The following is a 16,228-nucleotide window of genomic DNA, read 5'->3' as shown; positions in this document are numbered from 1 at the left end:
ACTGGGACACAGGGCACCAAGTCCCTAGGCTGCACACAGCTGGCTGTCCCTGGGCCCAGCCCACAAAACCATTTTTCCTCCAAGGCCTCTGGGCCTGTGATGGGAGGGGCTGCCGCAAAGGTCTCTTACATGCCCTGGAGATATTTTCCTTATTGTCTTGACCATTAACACTTGGCTTCTCATTACTTGTGCACATTTCTGCAGCCTGCTTGAAATTCTCCTTAGAAAATGGGTTTTTCTTTTCTATTGCGTCATCAGGCTACAAATTTTTCAGACTTCTATGCTGTTTCCTTTTAAAACAGAATGAGGCCAGGCGTGGAGGTTCACTCCTGTAATCCCAGCACTTTGGGAGGCTGAGGCGGGCAGATCATGAGGTCAGGAGATCGAGACCATCCTGGCTAACGCGGTGAAACCCTGTCTCTACTAAAAATACAAAAAAAGTAGCTGGGCATGGTGGCTGGCGCCTGTAGTCCCAGCTACTCGGGAGGCTGAGGCAGCAGAATGGTGTGAACCCCAGGAGGCAGCACTTGCAGTGAGCCGAGATTACGCCACTGCATTCCAACCTTGGCAACAGAGCAAGACTCCATCTCAAAAAAATAAAATAAAATAAAATAAAATAAAAAACAGAATGCTTTTAACACCACCCAAATCACCTCTTGAATGCTTCCTTGCTTAGAAATTTTTTCTGCCAGATACCCTAAATCATTTCCCTTAAGTTCAAAGTTCCACATATCACAAGGGCAGGGGCAAAATTTCACCAATTTCTTTCCTAAAACATAGCAAGAGTCACCTTTACCCCAATTCCCAACAAGTTCCTCATCTCCATCTGACACCACCTCAGCCTGGATTTCATTGTCCATATCAATATCAGCATTTTTGTCAAAGCCATTCAGTAAGTCTCTAGGAAGTCCCAAACTTTCTTACATTTTCCTGTCTTCTTCTGAGTCCGCCAAAGTGTTCCAACCTCTGCCTGTTATCCAGTTCCAAAGTCACGTCCACATTTTCAGGTTATCTTTACAGCAGCGCTTCACTCTACCAGTATCCAATTTATTGTATTAGACTATTTTCACACTGCTGATAAAGACATGCCCCAAACCGGGTATTTTATAAAGAAAAAGATGTTTAATGGACTCAGATCCACATGGCTGGAGGGGCCTCACAATCATGGTGGAAGCTGAAAGGTACTTCTTACATGGTGATGGCAAGAGAGAATCACAGCCAAATAAAAGGGGTTTACCCTTATAAAACCATCAGATCTCGTGAGACTTATTCACTACCATGAGAACAGTATGGGGGAAACTGCCCCCCACGATTCAATTATCTCCCACCAGGTCCCTCCCACAACACATGGGAATTATGGGAGATATAATTCAAAATGAGATTTGCATGGGGACACAGCCAAACCATATCAATACTCAGCAGTTGAACTGCTGGGTTATATAGTAGCTCAGTTTTCGGATTTTTGAGGAATCTTCAAACCTCCATAGTGGGTATACTAATTTACAGTCCCACCAACAGTGTACAAGGGTTCCCTTTTCTCTGCATCCTCACTAACACTTGTTATTGCCTGCCTTTTTGATATAAGTCTTTTAACCAGGTTCAAATAATATACCATTGTAATTTTGATTTGCATTTCTCTGATGAGCAATAATGTAGAGCACCTTATCGTATGACCGTTTGTCATCTATATTTTAAGAAATGTCTATTCAAATATTTTGCCCATTTTTGATTGGATTATTAGATTTTTTTTCTATACAACAGTGCATGGAAGATAATTTTTCTATGGATGATGCAGGTGATGGGAGTATGGTTTCTTGTTCAACAGGCATTAGATTCTCGTAAGGAGAGCACAACCTAGATCCCTAGCATGTACAGTTCACAATAGGGTTTGTGCTCCTATGAGAATCTAATACTGCTGCTAATCTGACAAGAGGCAGAGCTCAGGCAGTAATGCTTGCTCACCCATGGCTCAACTCCTGCTGTGCAGTTTGATTCCTAACAGGCCATGGACCAGGGTGGGGAAAGGGCTTTTGGGTTTGGGACCCCTGCTATAGAGTTATTTGAGTTCCTTATATATTCTCATTGTTAATCCCTTGTCAGAGTGGTAATTTTACAAATATTTTCTCCCATTCTGTGGGTTGTCTCTTCACTTTATTGATTGTATCCTTTACTGTGCAGAAGCTCTTTTACTTGATGTGAACCCATTTGCCAATTTTTGCATTGGTTGCCTATACTTGTGGGATATTGCTGAAGAAGTCTTTTCCAAGACCAATGTACTGGAGTTTTCCCCCAATTTTTTGTAGTAGTTTATTAGTTTAAGATATCAGATTTAGGCCTTTAATTCATTTTGATTTGTTTTTTATATATGGTGAGAGATAGGAGTCTAGTTTCTTCTCTTACATATAGATATCCAGTTTTTCCAGCACAATTTATTATTGAAGAGACTGTACTTTCCCCAGTATATGTTCTTGGCATGTTTGTCAAAAATAAGTCTGCTATAGGGATTTTTTTTAATGGGTTCTCTATTCTGTTCCATTGGTCTATATGTCTGTTTTTATACCAGTACCATGCTATCTGTTTTGGTTACTATAGCTCTGTAATATAATTTGAAGTTAGGTAATGGGATTACTCAAGTTTTGTTCTTTTAACTTAAGGTAGTTTTTGATATTTTGGGTCTTTTGTGGTTCCATATAAGTTTTAGGTTTTTTTTTTCTATTTCTGTGAAGAATGTCATTGGCATTTTGATAGGAATTTCATTGAATCTGTAGATTGCTATGGGTAATACAGACATTTTTAAAATATTGATTCTTCTACTCCATGAACATGGAGTACTTTCCCATTTTTTTGGTGTCCTTTTCAATTTCTTTTATCAGTGTTCTATATTTTTCATTACAGAGATCTTTTCATTTCTTTGGTTAATTCCTAGATATTTAATTTAATGTGTGGCTACTGTAAAGGGATTACTTTTTTATTGCTTTTTTATATTGTTTACTGTTGGCATATAAAAATGTTACTAATTTTTGCATGTTGATTTTTGTATCCTGCAACTTTACTGAATTAGTTTTAATTGTTTTTTCATGAAGTCTTTAGGCTTTTTAAAATATAAGATTGTATCATCAGCAAACAAGGATAATTTGACTTTTTCCTTTACAACTTGGATACACTTTATATCATTCTCTTATCTGATATCTCTAGCTAGGACTTTCAGTATTATGTTAAATAACAGTGGTGATGGTGGGCATCTTTGTCATGTTCCAAGTCTTAAAGGATGTGTTTCCCCAATTCAGTATTATACTAGATGTGGGTCTGTCATATATGACTTTTACTATGTTGAGGTATGTTCCTTCTGTATCCCGTTTTTTGAGGGTTTTTATTATGAAGCGATATTGAATTTTATCAAATGCTTTTTCAGCATCAATTGAAATGATCCTGTTGTTTTTATCCTTCATTCTCTTGATATGATGCATCATATTGATTGATTTGTATGTATTGAACCATCCTTGCATCACAGGAATAAATGCTACTTGGTGATGACGAATGCTCTTTCTAATGTATTATTTAATTTGGTTTGCTAGCATATTGTTGAGGAATAATATGCATCAGGGATATTGGCCTGTAGTTTCGTTTTTTTTTTTTTTTTGATATGTCTGTCTGGTTTTGGTATCTGGGTAATATTGCTCGTGTAGAATGAGTTTGGAAGCATTCTCTCTTCCTCTATTTTTCAGGATATTTGAGTAGTATTGTTAGTTCTTCTTTAAATGTTTGTTAGAATTCAGCAATGAATTCACTGGGTCCTAGGCTTTTCTTTACTGGGAGAGTTTTTACTGCAGCTTCAATCTCATTACCTTTTATTGGTCCATTCAGGTTTTGGATTTCTTCCTGATTCAATCTTGGCAGTGTGTATGTATCTAGAAATTTTCCCATTTTTTCTAGATCTTCCAATTTATAGGTAAATAGTTGGGCATGGTGGCTGGCGCCTGTAGACACTAATGATTCTTTGAATTTCTGCAGTATCTGTTTTAATGTCTCCTTTTACATTTCTGCTTTTATTTATTTGGATATCTTTTTCTCTTAGTCTGACTAAAGTTTTGCTAATTTTATTTAACTTTTCAAAAAAACAATTTTTTGTTTCATTGACATATTTTTTTGAAATTTCAATTTCATTTATTTTTGTTCTGATCTTTATTATTTCTTTACTTCTACTAATTTTGGGTTTGAGTTCCTCTTCCTTTTCTAGTCCTTTAAGATGCATTGCAATATTGTTTATTTGAAATTTTTCTTGTTTTTTGATGTAGGCACTTATAAACGTCCCACTGAGTACTGCTTTTTGCTGTATCCCATAGGTTTTGGTATGGTGTATTTCTATTATCATTTGATTTGAAAATTTTTTAAATTTCTTTCTCTATTTCTCCATTGACCCACTGGTCATTCAGGAGCATATTACTTAATTTCCATGTATTTGTATAGTTTCCAAAATTCCTTTAATTATTAATTTCTAATTGTATTCCATTCTGGTCAGAGGAGATGCTCGATGTTTTTCAAGTTTTTAAAAAAATATTTTAAGACTTGTTTTGTGGCCTATTACATAGTCTATCCTTGAGAATGATCCATGTCCTGAGGAAAAGAATTTATAGAAATCTAAAGAATCTATAAAGATCTGTTAGATTCATTTCGTCTACAGTGCAGATTAAGATTGAGGTATCTTTACCGACTTTTCGTCTGGAAGATCTGTCTTGTGCTGAAAGTGGGGCATTAAAGTCTCCAGCTATTGTATTGTGGCTTATGTCTTTCATTGGCTCTAATATTTCCTTTATATATCTGGATGCTCCAGGGTTGGGTGCATATATATTTAAAACTGTTATATCCTCTGACTGCATTGACCCCTTTATCATTTTAGAATGACCTTCTTTGTCTCTCTTTACAGTTTTTGTCTTGGAATCTGTTTTGTCTGATATAAGGATTGCAGCTGCTGCTCTGTTTCTGTTGGCATAGAATATCTTTTTTCACTGCTTTTTCAGTCTATGTGTATTTTGTATGAAGTGTGTTTCTCGTAGGGGACGAATCAACGGGTCTTGTTTTTTCAACCATTCAGCCAGTCTATGTCTTTTGATTGGAGAGTTTTGCTCATTTACATTTGATGTTATTATTGATAAGTGAGAATTTATACCTGACATTCTGGGTGCTTTGTAATCTCTTCCTTATTTCTTTTCTTCCTGTCTTCAACTAGTGGAGGTGATTTTCTCTGGTTATATGACTTAGTTTCTTGCTTTTTATTTTTTGTGTATCCATTGTATGTTTTGTGTTTGTTTGAGGTTACCATGAGGCTTGCATATACTATCGTATAAGTCATTATTTTAACCTGATAATAACTTAACACTATTTGCATAAACAAACAAGCAAAAAGAAAACTAACAAAAGTCCTATGCTTCAATGTTATCCCCCTCTTTTTAGCTTTTTGTTGTTTCTATTTATGTTTTATTGTATTGGTTATGTCTTGAAAAGTTGTTGTAGTTATCATTTTTGATTAGTTCATCATTCAGACTTTCTACTTAGGACAAGAGTAATTTACACACTACAGTTACCATGTTATAATACTCTGTGTTTTTCTGTGTACTTACTCTTACCAGTGAGTTTTTACCTTAAGAAGATTATTTGTGGCTTATTAGTATCATTTTCTTTCTGATTGAAGTACTTTAGCATTTCTTATAGGACAGGTCTGGTATTGATGAAATCCCTCATTGTTGTCTATCTGGAAAAGTCTTATTTTATCTTCATGTTGGAAAGCTGTATTCACCAGATTTACTATTCCAGGGTAAAGACTTTTTTTTTTTTTTTCTTCAGCACTTCAAATATTTCATGGCACTGTCTTCTGGCCTGTAAAGTTTCTAATGAAAAGTCTTCTGTCAGACATATTGGACCTCCGTTATATATTATTTGCTTTTATTTTGCTGCTTTTAGAACCCTTTCTTTATCTTTGACCTTTGAGAGTTTTATCATTGAATGTCTTGAGGTAGTCTTCTTTTGGTTAAATCTACTTGGTGTTCTATAACCTTCTTATACTTGGATATTGATATCTTTCTCTAGGTTTGGGAAGTTTTCTGTTCTTATCCCTTTGAATAAAGTTTCTCCCTCCATCTCTTTCTCTACCTCCTCTTTAAGGCCAATAACTCTTAGATTTGCCCTTTGAGGCTATGTTCTAGATTCTGTAAGCATGCTTCATTACTTTTTATTCTTTTTTTTTTTTTTGTCTCCTCTGACTGTGTATTTTCCATTAGCCTGTCTTCAAGCTCAATAATTCTTTCTTCTGCTTGAACCATTCTGATATTAAAGAAGTCTGATACATTCTTTAGTACACTAATTGCATTTTTCAGCACCAGAATTTCTGTCTGATTCTTTTTAAGTATTTCAATCTCTTTGTTAAATTTATCTGTTAGAATTCCAAATTCCTTCTCTGTGTTATCTTGAATTTCTTTGAGTTTCCTCAACATAGTTATTTTGAATTCTCTGTCTGAAAGGTCACATATCTCTGTTTCTCCAGAATTGATCCTTGGTGCCTTATTTAGTTCATTTAGTAAGATCATGTTTTCCTACATGCTGTTGAGGCTAGCAGATGTTCTTCGGTGTCTGAGAATTGATGAATTAGGTATTTATTGTAGTCTTCACTGTCTGGGCTTATTTTTAACTGTCCTTCTTGGGAAGGCTATTCAGACATTTAAAATGACTTGGGTTTGTGATCTAAACTATATTTGCATTAGGGGGCACCCCAATCCCAGCAATGTTGTAACTCTTGTGGACTCATACAGGTGCTGCCTTGATGGGTTTGGGCGAGATCCAGGAGAGTTATCTGGATTACCAGGCAGAGGCTCTTGTTTCCTTCCCTTACTTTCTCCTAAATATACAGAGTCTCTCTCTCTGTCTCTCTGTCTGTCTCTCTCCCTCTCCTGAGCCACCCGAACCTGGGGATGGAGTGACACAAGCACCTCTGTGTCCATCACCACGATGACTGCAGGAGGTTAGACCTGAAGCCAGCACAGCACTGGGTCTCACCCAAGGCCTGCTTACAACTCCCTTTCTACTGTCTATATTTGCTTAAGGCCCTGGAGTACTACATTCAGCAGATAGTAGAGCCAGCCAGGCCTGTGTTCGTCCGTTCAGTGCAGCAAGGTGCCCCAAGTCCTGGGTGGGTCCAGAAGTGCCATTTGGGAGTCAGGGATGAGAGTCAAAAACTTTAGGAGTCTATTTGATGTTCTAAAGTACTGCAGCTGAGCTGGCACTCAAGGCACACAAGGCAGTCCTTACCACTCTCCCTATACCTTTCTAAAGGCAGAGAAGCCTCTTCCCACAGCCACTGCCACCCCAGGCCGTGAGAAATATTGGCAGACTACCTCCGATGTTCCCTTAAGGCCCAAAGTCTCTTAGGTGTGTTGTGAATGCTGCCTGGCCCGGGACTCGTCCTTCAGAGCAGTGGGCTTCCCTCTGGCCCAGGGCAGGTCCAAAAATGTCATCCAAGAGTCAAGTCCTAGAATCAAAGACCTCAGGATCACACTTGGTCCTTCCCTCCCCTTGTTGGTGCCCAAAGTGCAGGAAAAAAAGTCCCCTTTACTTTTCCCTCAGCTTTTCTCAAGTAGAAGGAATTTTGTCCCCTAGCTACCATGGCCGGTTATGTACTGAGTCTCACCTGAAGTCAGCAAATCTCAGAGGCTCACCAAGGCCTTTGATATAGTACCTGGGCATCACTGCTGGTTGTTCAGGGCCCAAGGGTTCTTCAGTTAGCAGGTGATAAATGCTGCCAGTAGAGGGTCCTTTCCTTCAAGGCAGCAGGTTCCATTCCCTTCTGGCCCAGGGTGTATCTAGAAATGTCATCTGGGAGGTAGTGTCTGGAACAGGGGCTTCACTACTTTGACCAGTCCCTTATTCTGCTGTGGCTGGGCTGGGATCCTACATGCAAAACGAAGTCCTCCTCACTCTTCCCTCTGTTCTCCTCAAGTGAAAGGAAAGGGTCTCTTTTGGAGACACGAGCTGTGCCACCTGAGGTTAGGGGAGGAGTGATGCCAGAACTCCCTTGGCTGCCCCAGCTGGTTTATCAGTATGCCGTGTGCCCTTTCAGTCCATTGTCTATGGGCCTAACTCAACACAAGGACTTGCCTAAGAGTTTATGACCTCGACTGCCTTTCAAGTTTACTTGGAGGCACAGACTGCTATAGCCTGTAGCCCATGTTGGTGAGATCTGCAGGAATTCAGATTCCCACTAGGGCTGGTTTAAATGTTCCCTCTGTGGGCAGGATGAGTGTGGTCCGGTTTTCCTTTCTGCTGTAACAGGACAGCACTGAATTCATTGCTTTACAATTGCTGTGTTCTCCCTCTCTCAGTGCTCAGAGGCTGCTGCTTCCTGGTGTGAGGAAGGGATGGCATTTGTGATTCAGGGCTGTTTTTAAATCACTTCAGTACCTCTTTTACCAATATGTAGTTAAAACCAGGCACTATGAGTTCTCACCTGATTTTTGGTTGCTATGAAGATCTTTTTTCTGTATACATGTCTTAACTCAGTGTCCTTGCTGGGGAGGCAGGGGAATGATTGGTTTCTGTTTGGCCATCTTGCTCCACCCTCTCTCTGATATTTAGAGTTGGTTTGGGTGTTTGGTATGAGAGGCTTGTGAGACATTCAAGTGGGGATATTGGTCCTGAAGCTATGATGAGATCGCCAGGCTAAAGATATAAACTGTGCAATTCATACCATATAGGTAGTATTTAACGCCACAGAAATGGATGAGATCATACGGGGTGAGAGCACTACACAAAAGAGGCAGCAGTTATTAAACACTGAGAAATCTTGAATATTTAAAGGATGATTAGAAGAAGAAGAGACAAAAAAAGTAGACTGTAAAAAAATTGCTGGAGAGGTAAGAGGAAACTAGGATAGAGTGGTGTCATGTATGTTATAACAATAGAATTCCAAGCCCAGTTTCAAAAAAGAGAGGATAGGCCATGGTATTGAATGCTGCTGAGAAGTCAAATAACTGAATACCAGAAAACTGTCTGATATGGTTTGGCTCTGTGAACCCACCCAAATCTCATCTTGAATCGTAATCCTCACGTGTTGAGGGAAGGGCCTAGTGGGAGGTGATCGGATCATGGGGGCAGTTTTCCCCATGCTGTTCTCGTGATAGTGAGTTCTCATGAGATCTGATGATTTAAAAGTGTGGCACCTCCTCTCTTCTCTCTCTTTCTCTTTCTCTCTGTCTCCTACAGCCTCGTAAGGAAGGTACTTGCTTCTTCTTCACCTTCTGCCATGATCGTAAGTTTCCTGAGGCCTCCCAGGCCATGTGAAACTGTGAGTCAATTAAACCTCTTTCCTTTATAAATTACCCTGTCTTGGGGAATTCTTTATAGCAGTGTGAAAATGGACTAATACAGTGTCTTTTGAATTTAGCATCATGCAGGTGATTGGTGAGCTTGACAAGACTTATTTCAGAGGAGTGCTGATAGCAGAAGTTAGTTTGGTGTGGGCTAAAGGGAAAATGAGGACTTCCACTTTTAGCAAATCAGTAACTAGATATTCCATAGGGCCCAACTGCTACAAAACAAATAGATTCTCAATATAACATTCTTTGAATGTTTTGTTGGAGTTTCAGAAAATAAAGGAAATTTCCAAGCCACCCCTTCATATCTGTTTCTCCAAAACAGGGAGATCTGAGTAGTAAGCAAATAAAATTTGGAAAATATGCTTTGAGCAAAACGTAAGGTAGAAAAACTCAAGCCAAAACTCTTACAATAAACCAAAGTAGTCCTAGGTTAGGGGGGTTCTCTATTTCTCTAGCAGAAGCATTTAAATATGTCCTCATTGGGCAAAGAATACCCTATTTAGACTCCTAGGTTTACATAGACTATGACCAAACACATGCGAATTTACAATAAGAAATTACAAAAGATGTAAAGAAATAAACTGTCATGAGAATCAACAGAATAGGTTTAGATTCCCAATACTTCAGGTTGTGATTATTAGATGATAAAATAACAATGATAAAAAATGAAAATAGAATCACAAAAAGCCTGCCATATGAGATTATTAAAAGGTAAACAGATTAGGAGAAAAAAAGCCAATTAAGACTTTTAAAAAAATCACTGAAATTTAAAACTCAATTGATAGCTTAAACCTCAGATCAGACAGAATTACCAAGACTATACCAACACTATTTAGGATTATAGGCAATGTTGATGACATAAGACATCTCAAGCAGTGTTTACAAGACAAAGTTGTATTCCTCTCCTATATTAACAGGACAAGCTACGCAGGTGGGCTCTGTTTTGCCATTCTGTACATATGACTTCATCTTTGGGTCTACAGCAATTGTCCCAGTCATCTTCAGCCATCTGGTTCAAGGTAGCCGCAAACTAGCAGCAAATTAACTTTCCAGCCCATAAAAAGGGAGAAGCAGAGCATTAAGGGCAAATCATTTCAGATTTGTAGAGAATGAATAGTAAGTTGTACATATCACTTCTGCTTATATAAAAGTAACCAAAACCTAGCATTATGGCCACATGTAACTGTAGGAGAAACTGGGAAATTTACTCTCTGAGTGGCCATTTTCAGCTAAAACATGGTGGTAGGCTAAAATGAAGATGGGGAAATTTATCTTGGGATATAACAGCAGTTTCCAGAGCAAAATAGAATGATATGGAGATAGAAACTGGAAGAGACAGGTTACATGATTTGAGTAGTGTGAGAAGATCTGCTATAGGCCTGATCAAAGTTACAGGAATGATTTAAAAAAATGGAAGAAAGGAAATATTGGGGAAAAAATGGCTGGAAATTTTTCAGAATGAAGAAAAACGCACATCCACACATAAATGAAACACAACATAAAACAAGCAAGAAAAACATAAATTTACAATTAGATATTCTGAAGTGACTATAGACACTGAAACCGGGACCACCTTAAAATAAACCAGAAAGAAGAAATCACTTACAAAAGAACCACAAGTAGATGAATAGCTTTCTTAATATCAACAATGGAAACCAGAAAAGAGTTAATATCTTTAACATGTTAACCTCAAATCAGGAACACAGCAAAATTACCTTCCAACAACATCAACAAGGAATGATCTTTGTAAATAAAAACTGAGTAAGTTTACCACCAAGAGACCTTCTCCAAGTGAATTTGAGGTACAATCATGGGAAACAAAATTGTTAAACCAAAACACTGGATAATAACTTGAGAGTTTAGAGATAAGAGATCAGAGTTAAAGTTTCCTAAGGTCCATCGTATCATTAAGAGGAGGGTTTAGATACTAATATTAGATATTTTTAAGTTAAATATGATAAGTTTTGAGAGTAAAAGCATGGGTATAGAATATAACATCCTAACTGGTAGAGGGGAAAAGATCATGAAATAAGAAGGCAAACACATATTTAGTCAATTAAAGAACTGAGAGAGAAATGAAACAGAGAAATCAAAGGAAGTGGAAAGCACAAAATAGGATAGCAGGGAAAAGTCCAATCATATAGAGTTAATATATGACAATGACAATAGACAAAAATAGACTTTAAAGCAGAAAAGCAGTCACTACAAATAAAAGGTTCAATTCATTAAGATGATATAACAATTGTATATTTGTTTTCATGTCATAAAATTGCTCAAAATACTTAAGATGATAATTGATAAAATTTCCTGAAACAGTGTTACAATGGGAGATTTCAATAGTGCTCCCTCATTTGATAGGACATAGGGAAAAAAACACAAAATAAATATTTCTAGATGTTATAAAGAAGTTATCAAATATTCTATTTTTATAGTCTTCCTCTCACTTTTCTCTCTCTCAGTGTATGCATAGATTCTTAATCTTTTCAAGTCTTTAAGAGAAAGTATATAAAGCTCTAATGCTGGTTTCATTTATTCAAACACTAGAAGTATCTACCATACCCTGAACACTATGCTAGGCCCCTGGAAACAAAATAAATAACCGATACAGTTTCCACTTTCATGTTGCTTTTGTTTATACCCTTGGGCATTTTACTTAATCTTTTAGCTTATATTCATAAGAATACAGTTTTGGTGTGAAGATTAAATAAGATTATGTATGTAATGTACATATGGAGACTAAAAGAATAATAAATGGTAAGTATAAAATAGATTTTAAAATGTTATTTAAGTCTATTGTCAATCTTTATAATTGCATTGTAAATCATAGTGTGAGATACCACTGCAAATATAGGGAAGTAAGTTCACAAACTTATTTTCTAAAGCTAAAGCTAATATTAGGCCTTGCTATGGTAGAACTCTTCACTGGGTTCTTTCTTAAAAAAAAAATAATTTCATGTAACTGACAGGAGGAATTGTCTTTATTCTTGCATTAATGACAAATGTAATCTACAAGATGGCCTTCATGGATTAGAAAAAGGAATCTGACCACAGGGAAAAAGAAATTACTGGTTTTCACTCAAGATTATCTAGAAAAGTGTATTTCCTACTGGAATAATAGTTTACCCCTGGGTTGTACCACAGAATGAGAAATTCTACAAGATTATACAACTCTTTTTCCACAAGATTACACAGTTCTTACTGTTTTTATTCTATTCTGGAATTAGAAATTAACTTTCTAAATACCATTTTTTTAACCTCCAAAAAAATCCTGTTACCAGCTAACCTGAATATGGACAAAAATATCTTGATTACTGTAAAGTTCTACCTCCCTAGTAAAAATGAATAAATTGCCCTTAAGTTTGGTTACTGGAAATCACTACCAGCTATGGAACACCCAGGTAAACTAACACAACCAGGTTCCTACATGCAAAACAAATATTCTAAACTGTTTCCATAGGGCAGCCACCAAGGGAAAAACAAGGACATTTAACTTATTTTAGTCTAAACACTTCATTTACATAAAAGGCAACTGTGGTCCCAAGTTTGTGATTTATTAACCTAGTTAACGGCAGAAGTTGCACTAAAACCTGGATCTTCTACTTAAAACGTTTCTTTTGGCTGGGCGCGGTGGCTCACGCCTGTAATCCCAGCACTTTGGGAGGCTGAGGCCGGCGGATCACCAGGTCAGGAGTCTGAGACCAGCCTGGCTAGCATGGTGAAACCCCGTCTCTACTAAAAATACAAAAAATTAGCCGGGCATGGTGGTGTGGGCCTGTAATCCCAGCTACTTGGGAGGCTGAGTCAGAATTGCTTTAACCAGGGAGGCAGAGGTTGCAGTGAGCAGTGATCGCACCACTGCACTCCAGACTGGGCGACAGGGCAAGACTCCGTTTCAAAAAAAAGTTTGTTTTGATTCTTTCATCATCAAGCATTAATTTGATATCCAAAGGCACATATTTGTATTTACTGTGCTTTAAACATTTGTCGGTGAGTCAATGCTTTAAATGGACATACTATGTGGTGACTCATTTTCAGAGTAAGAATTTGCAGAAAATGAGAAACAAACTTTATTAATAATACAATTTTAATGCATACTAAGGCTGGTTAACTGGCTAGAATACTTAGAATACTAGCTTAACAAGGCCAAACTCTAGACAGGCCAATAGCTTTTCAAACCAACATTCCTGACACTGTCACATATTGGTTGGTTAAAGACAACTCTTCACTACTGAGGGACGGAAAGAAAACCTAGAAAAATAAACCATACTGAAAGAAAAACGGTATTTTGTTTGTCACCTTAAAGCTCCTTTTTCTTTAAACGGTACATATATTTTCAATATTCTTACAAATGGGCCTTCTATTAACAAGCAAACTATTGCTAATTCCATGGCTTTGAGTACTTCCAATCACTTCCCCTACCCAGCAAATCCATGACACTACATGCCAGTTACTTTGCACATTTATAATTGTTTAATAAACTATTCAAAATTAGCATCTAAAATAATTATACTTTGGACACACGAAGGCATATATTTGGTGAGAACATTGTAATTTTCATTTTGTAAACTATATATTCTATACTCAAGTAATAATAACACAGCATTGCCTATACAGAACTGAGGCCTGGGCTGAGACCCAAAACTTGTCTTTTCCTAAATGCACCACTCCGCAGAGCTAATAAGAGGTCTGTCCAGATGCTAAGACCAGGTACTTCGAAATCTCCATCCTGCGCTTTACAGGTCTCCAGGGCAGTTAGAACTTTATCTTTCAGAGGTGGAGGGGCCTGACAGAGGCTTTGAAACCTATTGTGCAACTCCTCCCAGGGCACATCTTGGGACTCAGTTCCAACCCAAATGCCTTTCTGAAGGTCATAGTGCAAACGCTGACCCCAGTCTGTTAGCAGACCCAGATAGACAGGAGACAGCGCTGGGTGGCGGCTAGTCACTAAAGTCAAAAGCCCGGCTGGGAGGGCGCGACAAAAGGCAGCAAAGACTTCCGAATTCCCCAGAAGCCAGTGGACTAGCGCTTGGCTCCCCTCTCCAGGTGTTTTGTGGATGCTGGGTTCCGACTCTTCTTGGGGCCGGGGAGACAAAGGCGGCTGCAACAGCGCCACCGCTATCACCTTCAGGAAGTTGTTCTGAGGCAAACGCTCCCACAGGCTGCTGAGAAATCTGGCGGGACCCTCCGCTTCGGCCTTCCCCACCTCCTGCAGACGCTCCAGCAGCAGCTCCGCCTGGGTCTTCATCAGAGAGTCCTCCTGGAGATTCAGGTTCTTTCTATAGCCGTTGAAGCGCAGCATGTGCACCGCGGACCCGCAGCGGGCAAGGCGGGCCAGGCTCTCTTGGAGCGTCTCCTCATCAGCGTCCGGGACGCCCGGGCCCGGAAAGAGTTGCTGCACCAGGTGGTGACGAGCTGCATCCCCGAGGGCCTGGTTCTCCAGCAGGCGCAGAGAGAGCAGGACATCACAGTGACCGAGGGCCTGGAAGTTCGCCAATCCCGGAACTGGACCCCGCCCAAAGCCGCCCTCTTGCCGCCACTGGTTGTGCAGCCGCCGCTCCAGAGCCGTGCGAATGGGGCCGTGCCGACCAAAGCGCCGATGGATGTGGCGCAGGTAGCGCGCCCACTGCAGGGCCCGGCGCACAGTGACGGGGTCCCAGGTGCGGACGTGGGCAGTGCGTGAGACCGCCAGAAGCTCGGAAAAGCGATCCAGGTGCTGCAGGAGGGATTCCATGAGGTGCGCGAAGGCCCTACTTCCGCTTTCACCTTGGAGACAGCGACTCTCTGTGTACTGATTGGGACATCCGTGAAATGATACGCCTTTCTGCAATGCTATTGGTCGAAATGCATGTCAATCTCCTGGCGTCTTTAAACGTGTTCCTCGACTGGGCAACTTAAAAGCCTTAATACTTTTACTTTCGCCACACGAAGAGGTTCTTCTTAGTGGAGGGAGAGCGGATGTAGGGCATCCTACCGAGAATTTCCGGAGCCCATATGCGAGATGATGCCAGTCATGAACGTCTCTGCACTTCCTTTCGCTTTGGAAATATCCTTAAGTAGAACTTTTCTGAGCTTTGCCTAAAACTAGAATCTGTGTTGAGGTTTTTCAAAATTAAGTAACGCCAGAGACATACCGTGACGTGAGGAAACGCTCTTAAATGAAATTTTAAGATCTATTTGAGAAACATGTACTAAAAATGTACTGACGTCCTATTAATGCCAGGCGCTATGCTACATTCTAGGCCTTCACATTGTCCTTTCGTTATTAGAACTGAAGCCCTGATTATTTGAAACAAAAAAAAACTTTAATAATTTATTAAAATTTGCAAAGGAACAAAATTTTACTTCACAATTGTACATTTCGTTTTCGTAATTTTTGGGACAAAATAGCTTAATTGACTCTTCTGTCACACAAATAATCAGCTGAAGGAAATGGCGTTTAAGAGCATCGAACAATAATAAATGTTTGATTAAATAAAAACTGTGAGAAGAGAGTAGGGAGGAGAAGGTCCTATGTCGCTCATTGATGCACTTAACAAACATTTGTCAACTCCTAGGAGTTACATTGTGTACCAAATGCACAATTCTTACTAAAGTTGATAATATAGTAATTCGTTTGAGCTGAATTTCTTTCTAGTCCTACAGACAGTCAAAACTATTCGAAAAAGTGGGAGCAAGGTGTTTTGTTTTGTACTTTAACAAAAAGGGGAAGAGAAATTTAAGAGGGGAAAAGTCATTTTTCATTTATTAAAATAAGCATTCCTACACCTTTTAGAAAGTAAAGCAGTCATGTGCATGCTGTTAATTCAAATTTATGCATTTATTTATTTATTTTGAAAGGGAGTCTCATTCTGTCGCCCAGGTGCGGC

General features: G+C 39.0%; 1 protein-coding gene across 1 annotated transcript; it reads right to left on the bottom strand.

Annotated features, from left to right (window-relative positions):
- Window positions 1-12,324: 12,324 nt before the first annotated feature.
- Window positions 12,325-15,226, bottom strand: FANCF (FA complementation group F). The gene has a single exon (XM_008004110.3). It carries the CDS (start codon window positions 15,091-15,093, stop codon window positions 13,969-13,971), a length of 1,125 nt encoding a protein of 374 aa, XP_008002301.3. The 5' UTR covers window positions 15,094-15,226; the 3' UTR covers window positions 12,325-13,968.
- Window positions 15,227-16,228: the final 1,002 nt, after the last annotated feature.

This window comes from Chlorocebus sabaeus, chromosome 1, assembly GCF_047675955.1.
Source record: "Chlorocebus sabaeus isolate Y175 chromosome 1, mChlSab1.0.hap1, whole genome shotgun sequence".
NCBI classification, from domain to species: Eukaryota; Metazoa; Chordata; class Mammalia; order Primates; family Cercopithecidae; genus Chlorocebus; species Chlorocebus sabaeus.
This window is presented reverse-complemented; position numbering and strand designations above follow the sequence as displayed.

Bases quoted from the DNA above. Each gene is read 5' to 3' on its own strand.
- FANCF (XM_008004110.3), bottom strand. From the start codon at position 15,093: ATGGAATCCCTCCTGCAGCACCTGGATCGCTTTTCCGAGCTTCTGGCG.